At 36.0% G+C, this 16,593-nt stretch overlaps 3 protein-coding genes across 4 annotated transcripts in view; 2 read left to right on the top strand and 1 right to left on the bottom strand.

Moving 5' to 3' along the window:
• The window catches only part of si:dkey-11l22.1, a 30,036-nt gene extending 27,277 nt beyond the window's left edge, over positions 1–2,759 (bottom strand). The window contains exons 1-2 of the mRNA XM_087249139.2: positions 2,709–2,759; positions 2,228–2,371 (exon numbers count right to left, since the gene is read on the bottom strand). Coding sequence (XP_087105265.1) covers positions 2,228–2,312 — 85 coding nt within the window. The 5' untranslated portion in view covers positions 2,313–2,371; positions 2,709–2,759. The remainder of the gene's footprint in view (positions 1–2,227; positions 2,372–2,708) is intronic.
• Positions 1–16,593, top strand: part of zgc:113135 — a 1,020,739-nt gene that overhangs the window by 728,968 nt on the left and 275,178 nt on the right. Inside the window, exon 1 of one of the 2 annotated variants that reach the window (XM_087246658.2) lies at positions 7,774–7,803. The exons of the other annotated variant lie outside the window; for it this stretch is intronic. The gene's annotated coding sequence lies outside the window, so the exon portion shown is untranslated. Of the gene's footprint in view, positions 1–7,773; positions 7,804–16,593 lie in introns of those variants that run through there. 2 annotated transcript variants of the gene reach the window in all.
• Positions 7,039–15,410, top strand: LOC100538196 (gastrula zinc finger protein XlCGF57.1-like). Its single transcript, NM_001441736.1, has 3 exons — positions 7,039–7,188; positions 8,383–8,532; positions 13,127–15,410. The coding sequence occupies exons 2-3, from the start codon at positions 8,448–8,450 to the stop codon at positions 14,302–14,304; spliced, it is 1,263 nt and encodes a 420-aa protein (NP_001428665.1). The 5' UTR covers positions 7,039–7,188; positions 8,383–8,447; the 3' UTR covers positions 14,305–15,410.

Genomic DNA, 16,593 nt, shown 5'->3' on the forward strand with positions numbered 1-16,593 from the left:
TACACAATTTGGCAAACAAAGAGAAACTAACATTAGAAATCGAGTCAGAGTCCAAGTAAAGCAGCTATTGTTCTCCTCAATGGTGACAGCTTAAACACAAAAAGTGGTGTTGTTTTATTGCTGTTGTAAAAAAAAAAAATGTAGTTATTTCATAATATTATCACTATATGTAATTTTGTAGAGTGTGGCAGAAATAAGGCCAAACAGGTTGTTAATAGGTAAAGGTGCCGTTTTTGGAGTTGCTTGATGATGCTCTGCTGAAACCTTTGAGAGATTTGATGGGTTTTATTTCAGTTTATTTAATCTACGGCTGTGACTGAACTCAGTTGTTGTTTTTCTCGTCTGTTTCTGCTAATTAACAGCAGGTGTTCATCATCAGTGCTCAATCATCACTTAATTAACCCCATCATTGTCTCATTAACTTTAACTGCTGCTGAGTTAATTTTGCTCAATTTAGAGAGGGACGAAATATTCACTGAACTGAGTAAATTTTACTCTGAGGATTTTCCTGTGTGCCTAAGCAGTATAACACTGTTTTAGGATCTAAAAATTCATTCTTAAAAAAATTCTCAAGCAAAAAGATTCCAATGACGCGTCCACAGGTACTTGAAGAATATGGTTAATACTGAGGAAATTCACACTTAACTATTTGCATATCATCAGCATGCTGTAATCCATTTCTTAAGCAGCAAAAGTCTTTTTTAGACTAGTTTGTTGGCCAGTTGTAGTCAGTGCAATGCTAAACGTTATTGTTCCATTATAATTTGTTTTGTCTCTCATCTTCCCACAACAACATCATATAGTTTAGAATACTGTACAGTTTTTTTTTTATAATAATTATTTTAGTGTCCATTTCATTCAGCATTTTTAAAATTGGGGGCATCCACGTTTTTTGACATACTTTTAACCAGGGTCTTTCAGGTTTCACCAAGTAAAATGTAAAACTTTTAAAGACATTTTTAACAAAAAATCTTTAACAGTAATCTACTGTTACTAGATTAATGGGATTATTATTCTTTCTAAAACCTTCTAAATGTTATATCAAACTCTATCACACACAAGTGCACTGTTAAACCTATTAAAACTGGTGATTGTGTATAAAAGTTTAGAATTTTTTTATAAATGTCACACATTACATTACTTATTTTATTATACTTAAATATTTAAATACTTTAAATGTAAAATTATGCATTAACTTGAGCAGCTGTTTTCCCATGCTAACTGTCTCTGTTTCACTGATGGTTGCTTCGTTTTAAATATATTTACGCTCATATTTGCTATAACTTCGAATGATCACATCAAGTTCAGCTGGAGAAAGAAATGGTGATCTCTTTTTTTTTTTTCAGATGTTGTCATTGTCACTCGTAATATCATTGATAATGCCTTTTTTGTAGTCGAGTTGGTCTACTCAAAGTTGATTGACCTGACTTTGAAACCAAAAACTCAAGTTCAAGTTTAAACTCTGAGTTGTCTGAACCTCCTTACTGAAACAGGCCCCAGGTCAGTGTTCTGAGCAGTAAACACATGAAGCACATTTAAACAAATGTTATTGTAAGAAAAATAATTAAAACATTAGGATAGAGTAAAAATGGCCTTTTTGAATAAAAAGTTTAAAGACTTCTTATGGCCTAAAATTTTGATTTTAGAATTTAAGACCCCAGCGGAAAACCTGTTTAAAGTCAATAGCTCTGGTATTTAATTATTATGATAATGATGAAATTCTAACTCAGATACTATCTGTGAGAACTAGAAACAAATTTACACCCATAAAGAAGTTGATGAAAAAAGGGAATTGTGATCAACGTGACATATACAAATGGAGAGTACTAAGCCAACACTATCACTGTAATAGCAGATATCTTCTATGAGAATACTGTAGGTCAAACATTGTCAGCTCAGGTAAACCTTTTTAATTTATTGTTCTTTTCTATTTTATATAGCGCCAGCGCTCAAGGATGCTTTACCAACACCAGGAGAACAAGAAAAGCAATAACCATAAGAAGGTAGAGAAAATGGGAGACTAATAATACATAAAATAATGACAAAAGACCAAGAACAAGTAACAAAAGAAACTCATTCTGTCTTTCAATGAGTGCTTATGTGCATTTAGAAGAACTAGGCAGCACACTCAGGGCTGCAAGATGGATTTAATTTAGTATTCTTATTATTAAAATATATCTGAATGAGGATCAAATGACTGAGTTGGTCTTTGAGAATGAAAACCAACCTGTTCGTTCCTGCAGATCTTCCTGTTTGACTGTGAATGTTTCTTCAATCTTCACATCTTCACTCTCCTCTTTAATAAACGCCATCTTTATAAGTGTGGAGATCAGTCGCTTCAGCAGGAGTTTTTCTCTGTGTTTGGACACTCCTGTTTAAAATAAATAAATCAATGAACAGAAACAAAATAACTTCTCTTCAACACTTGCTTCAATGTTTTCTTTATTTGAGAGTAATTAACAAAAAGAAATCAGGTGAAACATTTAATTAAAATACTTATTATACACTTTTCTGTTATTTTATTCAAACAACAGCCTTCAGTTACTGAGAATTAAATAGTACTACTAAAATACTAAAATAGTTGTATAAAAGGTTAAAATAATATTTCCAACAGCAGGAACATAATTTAGCATCGCATAAAAAAACCTAAAACTTTCGAACTTTAACTTTAAATCGGTTTATATCTGTGTAAACATTTTAAAACAAACCTTTCTCCAGTTGAATTACAGCACTAAAGCGGCGCCGCCTGATGACGTCACATGCCACGACAAAATAAAAGTCTTTTGTTTAGCTTTTTTGCCACTTACAGTTGCAGTCATGACGTTTTGATACATTTCTCCCATAGTTTTCACTTTACACTATATTTGCTCTTTCACACTCAAACCTTAAATCTAAACATTTTCTTAACTTTTTAAATCCACTTTATGATGACTTGTATGTCTACAACACATTACTTTCCTATTAATATCTGAGTCCAAATCGCATCCTCATAATTATGACCTCTTTTTTTCTATTTCTACATCTTCATAGGCCTATATAGACTTTCTTTTTTTTTCCACATGAATTGTCATCTCTTATTATGTGTTCAACGTTTTCTGCCATTCTTTAGCAATATCTTCAGTAATTTAATTTACCTTTACTTACAGAAGCATTAAAAGCAGTTCACATAAAAATCACAATTCTGTCATTTACTCATCCTCTACTTGTTCCAAATCAGTTTTTCTTCTGCTTAATGCAAATTAAGAGAATACAGAGGCAAAAACAGCCACTATATGCTTCAACAGTTCCTACTTTGGACATGGCTGCTTTTTTCTACTTTTTCTTGCACACAAAATGTTCTTGGAACTTGATTACAATTGAACCACTAAAGTCACATGTTTTTGGTTCCTTTTCTGGACTTTGAGCATCTCGGGACTCTTGCTGTCTATAACAGATGAAGGAGCTCTGAAGATGAGCAAAGTTGTCAGGGGATTGAAACAACAGGTAGAGGGACAATCGTTCTCGAGTGCCTAGTGTACAATATAACACATGCCTTCCACCAGATACAGCCACATCACACTTTAAAAAAAAAAAAGAATAATTTTTTTTATTATTGCAATAACAACAGGCCGATACAACAAACAGAAATACAAAAAAACTGATAGAAGGCCACATCGCACTGCTCCTCGTGTGATATATTAGTTACAGTATACAGTTATTAATCTGGGGTCACCATAGTGGAATGAACCACCAACTTATCCAGCACATGCTTTACGCAGCGGATGCCCGTCCAGCTGCAACCCATTACTGGGAAACATGCACACTCATTCACACACACCGCATGCATACCACATCTATGGACTTTGGGGAAACCAGAGCTGCACCACTGCACCACTGTGATGCCTCACATGTGTAATTATTAGGGATGTAACGGTATTGTAAATACCGTCATACCGCAATATTAAATTTTTTCGATATTACCGAAGTCGCATGACTCGGTAAAACTATAGGTCTTCTGAGAAAATTTGCTCAGGCGAATGAAGCGAACGGGAGGTAGCTGGAACTTCATTTCCCATCAGCCCCGGCGTGGCCATAATCCTTTGCGGTCTGTTGTCGCTACAGATCCAGTAATGCGGAAATGGAGTGTGCTGCTAGTAGCGGAGATGAAAAAAAGATGGAAATGATCGAACCTAAAGCGGGTGTTGTCGCCGCGCGCGTGCTGAATAGCGGTGCTGTCGCGCGCGTTCTGATCAGCTGTGTTGTGGCGCGCGTATTGTAAAGCGCCGAGGGGGGGTTGAGCGCGCATACTCAAGAGAGGTGTTATCGCGCGCCTACTGAAGGGCTGGACTGGACGGAGGTTGTGTCGCGTCGCGGGGGCACTTTTGATCGTTTTGGAAGGGCATTTTCTATCCAAGACTAAAAAGGGCATGTGCACTGCACAGGTTGAGCCCTATGTGTGCACGTGCCTGCAAGTTGGGGAATACGACTAATAACAGTCATGGGGACTGCAGAAACACAGCACACTGTTCAGATTGATGCAGACATTGACTTGTACCGCAAAGAGATCTCTATCTCACTCATGGTTTGTCTTCTCAAGTGGGGGAAAGACAATGCACAACGTTACCCCACTGCTGTCAACATGGGCCAAGTCATATCTCTCTTGTCCCAGAATCCTCAGTCCCAAATGAGAGGGGTTTTTTCTGTTGCAGGGGACATTCTAAATACTCAGAGATACCAGCTTTTACCAGATTATAGTTATATGATAATTTTCCTTTAAACCCATCTCTATCTAAGTGAGTGATTAAATGTTAAATGTGATGAGTTTTTAACAATACTAAATTGAAACTTTATTTTTTTACATGGTTTAATAATTTTTTGTTATTAAAATTGAAGTTCCTGTTTCAAAGCTAACAGATAGATGGCTAATTTGTATGTCATTGACACTTTTGGCACTTTTTTGGGAGTATTTTCAAAAGTTTTTTTTTTCCTGTAAATGATTCAATAAATACCGTACCGTGACATTCATACCGAGGTATTACCGTACCGTGAAATTCTGATACCGTTACATCCCTAGTAATTATATAAAGTATTAAACTGGTATTGGTGAAGAACTATGCTTACTAAAAGGCACCATTCAGATGTAATGGTTGTAATGATCTGGGCAATCAAGCATGTGTTGTTATAGACACCTATGATTATTTGTCCTAAGAGATGAAAGGCAGGTCTTGTTCATGTAATATGCTTTAGGCCAGGGGTCTCAAACTCGCGGCCCGCAGGCCATTTGCGGCCCTTAGTGCAATATTTTGTGGCCCGCGCCGACCGCTGTACACTGACAGAATCAGCGGAGCGGAGAGAGAGAGCGACTTTTTTTTTGGTGAGGGAATGGAAGTTTTGAGTGAGTTCCCCCACTTTTTTCTGTGTGAGAAGTTATTCTCCACATTGAACTTCAATAAGTCAAAGTACAGGTCTAGACTTAATGATGATCATCTTCAAGCCATACTGAGGGTCTCAGCTGCTTCCGCTCTAAAGCCAAATGTGGTTCAGATTTGTGAGAAGCGCTGTCAAGTCTCTGGCAGCAAGGAGTAGGCAATAGATGCCATGTTCAGAATAACTGTTCATAATCTTCACTCAATGTTCTATTAATGTTCAGGACACTTCATGTTCAGAAGAAATAAATAATTAAAACTGTTAATAATGACATTTGAGGACTTTTTTTGTGAAATCCCTTTTGCGGCCCAGCCTCACCCAGACTTTGCCTCCTGCAGCCCCCAGTTAAATTGAGTTTGAGACCCCTGATCTAGGCTTTCAAGTTGGTATTGGCATTAACAGCTATACCTGTTAACAGGTTTCATATATGTAAAACGACCCTATTCAATTAAAGATCAGGCAGCTATAAATAAAGATGACTGCACACAATGATGAGCCATTTATTTACATGAATATGTGACACAGATATTAAAATCTCATTGTTGCAAACAAGTTACAGGAGTAAGTGCAGTTGTTGTTTTATGTGATGTTCACCACTGTAATTACACCATAGTGAAACAGAAGTCTGATAAATGCTGTAGTTGGTGTAGGTGTAGCAGGTTAATCACATTAAAAGTTCTGCATTGTGTAGATATGAAAGTGAACTCTTGTCATTGCATTACCCTGTATAAACTGCCTGTACAATAAATTAACTTGTGATGTAATTATTTTGTGATTATAAATATTTAGATGCATGACATATTTTTAAAAAATGGACAGTATGTGATAGCTTTACTGTGTTAAAAGCAAAAGCTTTTGTCACAGGGTATTGTATATATGCTTTTGTGAATGTCTATGCATATGTATGCACAAACACAAATGATAAATAGAGGGAAAAACATCTTTGTTACATATCAGGTGAATGAGAGGCTTTCGAGAAAGCTGAGCTGCTCACACGTGTTCTGTTCAACTAAAAAACGAAGGAAAGAAAACAAAATTGGCACAGAAACAAGTTACATTTTGATTGTTAAAATCTATAGACACTTTTGGAAAGAAATATTTGACCTGTTAAGAGTGTGTTGACTGTCTTACAGAAGCCAGTTATAAGCTGAATGTGCTTTAAGAGAAATAAAGGACTCTAAACTCACACAAAACTCTGAGAAGTTTCTAAAAAAACAACACACAGCTTTTGCATTACCTTTTAACCAGGCTTGGGAAAAATAAATTGAAATGTGTTTCAAATCAAAGTACCTCAACATAAGTGTATCAACATTAACTACAAAATGCAGCAGCCAAAATAAAAACACTTTAATCAATAGTATTATAAAACAACAGAAACAAAAAAAAATGACGATGGCTAAAGTCAACTTATTTTCCCAATACATCATTATTTCTCTGTAAAACTATGGTTTGTAAAGCTGCTGGACTTTCCATCCCCCACTGTATGTCTTGAGTCTTTACTGCTCCCCACTGCTCATTTGCATCTTTATGCCAGCATTAATGGGGGCCAATTGTGTCTTATCCAATCACATTCCAGATCCTGTAGCTCAGCAGGGTTGTATCTTTATATTCTGAGTTCCTAAGAGAATCTTCATTGGCTTATTTTGCTAAGTAAAGAGAACAACTTTGGAGGACAAACTGCGATTGTAGATTCCTACATTGGGATTATTACCAAACACAACATACAAAGAAAAACCCACTGAGGCCATTTCTCATCCCACTTATTCATTGAAGACTGAAAAGGTGAGTTGCACATTCTGAATTTACACTCAAATAATATCTGAATGCTAACATTATAAAATGTAAAATCTAAACATGCGTGGATGCACTGTTCAACAGTGTATTAAGTTCTTCAGTAACTTTTAAAAGCTTCTTTTTTGTTTGTTTGTTTATTTGGTTATAAATATTGTTTTTATCCTGACAAATGGACTGTAGCCCAAATAAGCTTCAACCTATTATATAAGCTGGAACCTGGCAGTCAATTTTGGAGAATTTGATGTTTCCCCATTCAAACATACAAAGAGGTGGCAACATCAGTGAATGCAAGTGAATGTGGGTTAAAGCTACGGATGAAGAAATGCAATCGTTTAAAGAAAATGCAACCACTTACCAACCTACCTGAAGGCAAAGATCAAGTGGGGGTAAATGGGTTTATTCAATTAACATAAGTAGTGATGGTCTTACAAATACAAAACAGAAAGCAGATAAACTAAAAAGTGGAAAACAAAGGAGAAATGTATCAATAAGTCATGACTAAGAGTAAGTAAGAGAAAAAGCTTTAAAAAAGACTTATTTTGGCGTGGTGGTGTGACGTCATTAGGCTGCCCCACTCCCGTACTATGATTCAACTGGAGAAAGGTTTGTTTTAAAGCTTTTACACAGATGTAAACCGACTGATTAAAATTTCAGGTTGTTCGTTTAATGCTAGATGTACCTGCTGTTGACAATATTATTTTAACCCTTTATACAACAAAGTATTATTTTACTCACTGTAAGGTCTATTGTTTGAATAAGATAGGATAAACTTTATTTGTCCCGGAGAGGAAATTCTTGTCTTGTGCAAAAGAGTGCTACAACGTTGCTGTAAGCAGACAATAAAATAAATAAAACAAACAAAATAATTAACATTTGTTAAAGTTTGAATAAAGCAACAGTAAAGTGTGTAATAAGTGTTTTAATAAAGGTTTAATTTATTAAATAGCATAATGTAATTCTATTCGAAGTAAACATAACTATATATAAGAAATGAAGTACTGGTCTTAATCGTCTCTTTTGTGGCTATTGTTTTTTGCTCAGACTTAACTAATTTCTTTTTGTTAATCACTCCTATATAAAGAAACTGTTGAAGCAAGTGTTGAAGAGAAGTTATTTTGTTTCTGTTCATTGTTTTATTTATTTTAAACAGGACATTTTTATTGTTTTGTTTATTTTAAACAGGATAAAGTGTCCAAACACAGAGAAAAACTCCTGCTGAAGCGACTGATCTCCACACTGTTATAAAGATGGCGTTTATTAAAGAGGAGAGTGAAGATGTGAAGATTGAAGAAACATTCACAGTCAAACAGGAAGATCTGCAGGAACAAACAGGTTGGTTTTCATTCTCAAAATCCATCTTGCAGCCCTGAGTGTGCTGCCTAGTTCTCCTAAATGCACATAAGCACTCATTAAAAGACAGGAATGAGTTTCTTTCACCACTTGTTTTCATGTCTTTTGTCATTATTTTATGTATTATTAGTCTCCTATTTTATCTACCTTCTTAAGTTTATTGCTTTTCTTATTCTCCTACTATTTGTAAAGCGTCCTTGAGCACTGGCGCTAAATAAAGTAAATAAAAACAATAAATTTAAAAAGTTTAACTGAGCTGATGATATTTGACCTACAGTATTCTCATAAAAGATATCTGCTATTACAGTGATAGTGTTGGCTTAGTACTTCCCATTTGCATATGTCACGTTGATCACAATTCCCTTTTTTCATCAATTTCTTTATGGGTTTAAACTTGTTTTTAGTAGTTGTTATTAGTTCTCACAGATATGATCTATTTAATACCCGCAGGGTCTTAAAATGTCTTAAATTCGAAAACCTAGAATTGTAGGCCTTAAAAAGTCTTAAATTTACTGAAATATTGTGTTATAGGTCTTAAATCTTTTTAAACAAGTCTTCATTTTCCTTTGTTCATGTTTTGTTACCCAATCTGGCCAAAACTCATACAATCACCATCAATCCATATCAATAAATCTTTAAACTTTTCATTCAAAAAGATCATTTTAACTGTATTTATCATAATAGTTTAATTATTTTCATGCTTCATTTGTTTAAACGTGTTCCATGTATTTACTGCTGAGGACATCGACCTGGACAGATTGTTGTGCATAGATTTATATTATTATAGTTTTTAAAACTTTTGTTCATTTGTTTTATATTTTAAAGAAAGTTTATTTTGGAAAAAAGTGTGTGGATCCTAGTCAAGCTCTCTTGTTTTTACGCAATATTTAAGATTTTTTGCTAAGAAATATCTAAAATATTTTAACATTATTATTAATTTATTATTGTATCATTAAACGTATAAAATTACAACAAACTAGTCTAAAAATGACTTTTTTTGTTAAAGAAATGGATTACAGCATGCTGATGATATGCAAACATTTGAGTGTAAAGTTCGTCAGTATTGACCATATTCTTCATGTACCAGCAGGCGGCGCCATTAGAATCTTTTTGCTTGAGACTTTTTTTAAAGAATACATTTTTAGATCCTAAAAACAGTGTTGTGCTGCTGAGGCATGGGCCAATAACCATTTTCAAAGTATAATGCAGTTTGAACAAAGTCAAGGTTTTAAAACTGCCAATATTTTCTGCTGTACCATTAATCGGTATATGTAAGGTTTTGTTTTTAACATTTTGTTTTAAGTTTTTCAGGGCAACAGTATCTCCAGCAGAAAAGATCTCCAAAGATGTTGTTTCAAATTGTAAAGAAATCTGTGTTTATGAAACAAATGAAGACAGCAGAAGTCAAGGATTTAATTGAATGATTTAGCCTGACATGTTTACTGCTGTAAAATATATTATAAGTTTCTCAAAAGAAAATGTTTTGTGTTCAAAGAGGAAAAAGTGTTTGTTTTTTACCCAGACATTTAAAATAATATATTTTAGAGCAGTAATCACAGTACCATGAAGCCGAGTCTTATACTGGCCCATGCCTATTGCTGCTTGATGTTGCAACGTCATATTTTCTTAGTTTAATTTTCTTTGTACAGACATGAACACACTTGTTTGCAGAGCAAGTAGTGTGACCATTTTCTGACGTTTATTATTTCTGGTCATTTCTCCAATAGGCAACTGAAGTTGCAAAACAATAGCATATGAGATTGGGGCCCTGTTCTAGAAAGAAGGATAAGTGTAAAGTATTTTAACCCTGAAATGAGAGAAACTCTAGGTTTTCCGTTTCAAAATTGCAGGTTTGTCAAATTCGAGAGAGCAGGGTAAGTCAAGCCTGTCTCTAAAAGAGAGTTTTCTGTCGGTCTCCTCCCCTTTTTAAAAGATAAAGCGGTATTTCTCGCTTAGCCGTACATTTCCAGCCACCTATTTTTATATGCATTTTGGGTAGGCTATGAGGATAAAAAAATTGGTTGATGTTAATGCCATGATGCACATAACTTTTGAAAAATAAGCATAAAAAAACATGTGCATAACTGAGTAGGACAAACTTTTTATTTGATAAGAGAAGATAAGCTTACGTAAACAACGAAAGCACTTTTACTGAACAAATTCCAGTATGTGTGTTTAAAAAGGTTTGTTATAAGAGATCATATGATGATGAAAATGTGTGTGAATGCACAAACCAGCAGGCTGAGAACATTATAAACATCTGAAATGTTGCTTTGGTCATTCTAAAACGCATGGACCATTTCAATATTAATGTTATTATATTATTAATGACCTCCAGAGCATCTGTTCTCTGCGTCTCATTGCTTCAAACGCCAACACGTGTTCATTGTGTGCCAGCATTGTCCTCTGAGCTGAAAGTCATTTAAATAAAGAAAAGATTCATGTAGCTTCTTCTACTGCACGAAATTCTGTTTTTACTGTTCATATTTGGGGGCTGTTAATCAGGAAGAGACGATTTTGTTCTCTTTGATTCATTGAATGGAAACGCAGCTTTATTCGCACATCTTTTATGTGACATCCCAGTTTTGCGCATAAATTTAATTTGCATTTTTGGATGGAAGCATAGCTATTGCCTACGTTTCAGTTACACAAATAACAAAGTCAGATAGCAGAATGGCTTGTCCTTTCTTAATGAATAATTAGCTTAAATTCACTAACCTTTGACGGACATGTATTGTAACTAGATTAATGGGATTATTACTAGTTCTAAAAAGATTTTTTAGTCCTGCTAACATTCTAAATGTCATATCAACCTCTACCACTTGATAGGGCTGTGCAATTAATCGAAAATCTGGTTTCAATTTCAATTTTGCTTCTAATGATTATGAAAAACCATTAATCGAGATAAACGATTATTTCATCATATACCACACCCTTTCCAGTTGTACACACTTGTTGCTCTGCAAAGCTCAGTTCCATGTGAAAATAACTAAAAGCATGTGCTGTAATGTAACATTTGCAGAACGGGACACGCATCATTCCTATTTTTAAAAGTGCGTAAGTGCACATGCTCTGTGTGTGCACCGCGCTTAGCATTGGACAGGCTCGGAGACAAGCAGAGAACACACATCTAATCCCATCTTAATGTGAGCGATTATGTCAGATACATGCAAATTTGTGTTGTGTTTAGTGATTATTTATATTAACCCTCATTTGTGTATACAAATAAATAAGTTGAGAGTCAAAAGACATGTGAAAGAAAAACCATATCAAAGCCGCACTATTCTTAAAGTGACAGTGCGCAATATTCCTGCTGCCGAATGTTTTTAGCATTAATCAAACAACAAAAGGAGAAAATCCCTCACTGCTCTTGACTGAAAGACTTTTGTAGCTCAAATGTTTTTCTGAAATTGAAAACTCTTAGTATTTAATCTCTCTGTAAATCAACTCAGAGTTCAAGTTTAAACTCTGAGTTGGTTGAACCTCCTTACTGAAACAGGCCCCAGGTCATCATGACATGATTGACAATTGTCGCTGTTTGTCATTATACTCTGTTTATCCTGAGAGCTGATGCTGAGTATTCTTAGGGCTTTTCACACTTCAAATTGTTACCCCTGGGTCATTCTAACCCTGGATAAATTCTGGGTTATCAGTAGTCACCTTCCACACTGCTCATGCTATACCTGGGGTTAAAAAATAATCCTGGATGTTCATTAACAGACATTTCACATTCGTAAACCCTGGGTTATCATTATTATTTTGTATATTTATATTTGTATATTGGACAAACCGCAAGTAACCTTTTTAGATGGCATTTCTGCATCTTGTCAGGTATATACAATGTCACCAAGTAGGTCTTCAGCTAAGCCTCAGGACATGCACAAAGACAAGAAAACAAAAACAAAAGTACAAATAAATGGAAACAAGTAGCAAAGCGTGTCATCTTGCCATCTCCTCATTACTCCAGTTTAAAGCAAACGTGGCATTAAGCATTTGCATAAGTTTTATACAATAATTCAAACTTGCAAATTTAAGTGTGAATTATGCATACTCGCTATGAACATGCAGAATTTATCTCAATCGAGGAAACAACACGAGTAATCTAGAGCGAGTGCATTTGGTTATTTGCATTTAAGGCCACAGGCACAAAAAGAGCTTGGTTTTCCTCTGACCCCCCAAAATTAAATATTCTACAGTGTATATGATCTGATTTTGAGCTGAAACCTCAGACACATTCTGGGAACACCAAAGACTTATTGTACATCTTGTAAAAAATGGGTAATTGTAAAATGTGTAATTAAAGGGATAGTTGATGCAGAAATGAAAATAGCCTCACCATTTACTCTCCCTCGTGTGCATATAAACCTTTATGAGTTTCTTGATCATGTTAAACACAAAAGAAGAAAAATTAAAAAAAAATGCTACTGGCTTACTGTGTTCAACAATAAAGGAAAGTTTAAAACCACATGACGGAGAGTAAATGGTAAGGTCATTTTAATATTTGGGTGAAAACATCCATTTATTGCTTGTCGCTTTGAGCCTCCATATTAAAGTTAACTTTTTTTTTTTTATATAGATCTGATGGTGCGGAAAGAACAGACTAATCAACAGAATGAAATAGATGAGAAACAGCAGTTTGAGAAACCCCAAGAAATAACGACTGATGAAAAACCCATTCTGACTAAAAAGACTTCCCTAAATGGAAGACCTCGGAAATCCGAATCTGGGTGTAATTTCAGCTGTAAACAGTGTAGAAAGAGTTTCAGTCAGAAGTCAAAGCTTGATGTTCACATGAGAGTTCACACAAGGGAGCAACCTTACACCTGCGAACAGTGTGGAAAGAGTTTTGGTCAAATACAAGGCTTTAAAGCCCACATGAGAATTCACACTAGAGAGAGGTCGTACACATGCCAACAGTGTGGAAAAAGCTTTTATCATGCTGGACACTTTGCAGCACACATGAGAATTCACACTGGGGAGAAGCCTTTCAGCTGTAAACAGTGTGGAAAGAGTTTCAGTCAAAAGTCAAACCTTGATGTTCACATGAGAGTTCACACAGGGGAGAAACCTTACACCTGCGAACAGTGTGGAAAGAGTTTTAGTCAAAAACAAAACTTTAAAACCCACATGAGAATTCACACTGGAGAGAGGTCTTGCACATGCCAACAGTGTGGAAAAAGCTTCCGTCATGCAAGAAACTTGGCAGTGCACATGAGAACTCATACTGGAGAGAAGCCTTTCAGCTGTAAACAGTGTAGAAAGAGTTTCAGTAAAAAGCTGAACCTGATTGCTCACATGAGAGTTCACACTAGGGAGAAACCTTACACCTGCGAACAGTGTGGAAAGAGTTTTGGTCAAAAACAAGACCTTTACATCCACATGAGGATTCACACTGGAGAGAAACCTTACACATGCACAGAGTGTGGTAAAAGTTTTCCACATAAAAGCACACTCAATAACCACGTAAGAACTCACACCGGAGAGAAGCCGTTTGCATGTGATCAGTGTGGAAAGAGCTTCACAACCAAAACTAGCCTCAAGAACCACATGAATGGTCACACTGGAACCATAGTGTTCACATGTGATCAGTGTGGAAAGAGTCTCACACGCAAAGACTCCATTAAGAACCATATGAAGATTCACTCAAGAGAGGATCGTTTTAGATGCAGTGAGTGTGAAAAGGGCTTTAAGTGTAAAAGAAGCCTCAGCTCTCACCTAAAGCTTCACAATGGAGAGCAGAGTCCGCAAAATTGAGGCCTTGTCCACACAAACATGGGTATATTCAAAACGGCAGCTTTTTCACGTAGTTTGGCTGTTCATTCAAGTGAAGTTTATTTATAAACTACTTTTGAGAGGATCACATGCTTATGATTGTCCACGGCTGGTCCTGCATTAGCTAAAACATGATTCACCAATGAGATGATTCCTAACTCACTATAAATAACCTCTTAACTCAGTTACCTTCGTCTTGAAGAATCCCCCTCCCACCCTTACTCCCCCTCCTTTGATTGGGCAACACGGCAGCCAATTATTAGCCAGTGGTTAGCACTGTTGCCTCACAGTAATAATGTCGCAGGTTTAAGTCTCTACTAACCAGTTGACATTTTTGTGCAGAGTTTGCTTATTCTCCCTGTGCTCGCGTGGGTTTCCCTTTGGGTCCCCTGGTGTTCTCCCACAGTCCAAAAATACACAACCTAAGTAAACTGAACATTAAATTGGCACCATAGTCGAGCTCTTAGTAAGCCTTATATCTCCCTTTAGCCGACCCTATATCTGTCATTAGAATAGAAAGAAGTCTGGGGAGTTCATTGAGATCTACCTGAGCTCACACTCCCCTCTCGTCCTGCTAACGAGAGGGAGCTTAGGGCTCGAGGATCTTTTGAGCTTAGATCTTTCCTGGGATAGCATGCCAAACAAGTGTGAATTCTTGAATACATATCAAGTTACTGATAATGAAACCCTTTGAACACCTGAAAATTTAAACTCAACTGAAGAGGGGTGAAGATTTTGCCAGCTGTTTTGTAGCGTAGATCAGGGGTCACAGCCTAGTATCAGGTTGTGAGAGTTGCTATCGGGCTGCAAGAAGGCAAAATAACTCTGTATGTTGATCGATTGTATTGGCTTGTTTTATATGCAAAAAGTATCTGCTTCTGATAAGGTGTGAACCAGATGACCTAGAGGAACTCAAGAGATGTGACCCAACCAAAGCAGTTGGGTAATTTCAAGGGGGTTTTCATGCTTTGGTATAAATTAGTGTCTCAGACTGTACTTTGGTTTAAGTTAGTTGAAGACGGACAAGTTAACATCACTGCTGATGAACTGTCCAATTAATTGTCTTCAATAAAGTCTTCTCCCCGTAAGAACTTTGGTCAGCTTACTTATTTTATGTATTAGAGTCATCTATACATTGGCGAGCCACCCAAGAACGCTTAAGCCAAATACAGCAAAATCTGAAAATGTGCTTCAACTTATTATGAACCGATCACCATATTTGTGCAGGGTTCCACACAATTCTTTCATGTTGTCACAACACAAATTAAGTTAACTTAACACTTTTAACAAATTTATGTGGATTGAACATTAAGACCCCTAGGCCCTTACAACCAAGGGTTAAGTTGAAGGGCTTCAAATTCTACCTCTAAGAATTGGGACAGCACTACAGTACCTGCACACGTCATCATATGTCCTCATGATTTCTTGCTTCATATGAGATCAGACGATCGCGACTGCTGTACTTATTTCAGTTGTTATTTTTGGGGATTTATCTTCAGGAAATATATATGTTATAAAGGTGTATGTAAAATAGTATAAAGGTGTAAAATATGTATAAAGGTATATGTTATCATAATGATCTAATGTGGCAATAGGATCAAAACAGTACTGTGCATTTAACACAGTGGTCATACTCATCAATGTAAACACACAACAACAGCATTAACATTATAGCAGACACTGTAAAAAGCTCATTGACAGCCACTTGACTTTTCTGACAGGGTATTCCAGTGTCATCGAGTGTCAGAATTTTGTGGGACTGCTGTACAGTAGTTATGATTAGGGATTAGAGCAGCAAAATAATAGAAAAAAGATTGCGATCTCGATTCGACCCCCTTGACGATCTTAATCCAGCATTTCTACGATTCTGTCACTCATATTTTCAAGTTAAGGAGAGAAGAAAAGGCGGCTGCACGAGTCTTTTCATTGTTTCACATAATGTTGCTCAGTGACATAGACACCTCCAAATGATGTTGAAAGTGTCACATACTGTATTTATAAGGTATAATTCACCTGAAAATGTCATTTTTGTCTTCATATAATGATGTTTTCGCAGCTGGGAAACTAACGTGACGGGAGCTGCTGACCGTGAGAGCGCGCTCAACTTAATAATAGACACGCACGCGCCTACTTTAGTGAACAGAACTTGCAAATGTTGTAAGTAACAGGTAATACAGTTTTAAATAATATTCAGTTTGTGGCACAGAGTGATCATTTGGGAGCCGCGCGCGAAGTATGAACAAGTACTTAGCACTTAGTCAAAATAAAAAA

The sequence above is a fragment of the Danio rerio genome, chromosome 4, assembly GCF_052040795.2.
Source record: "Danio rerio strain M-AB ecotype USA chromosome 4, GRCz13ab, whole genome shotgun sequence".
Classification (NCBI taxonomy): Eukaryota; Metazoa; Chordata; class Actinopteri; order Cypriniformes; family Danionidae; genus Danio; species Danio rerio.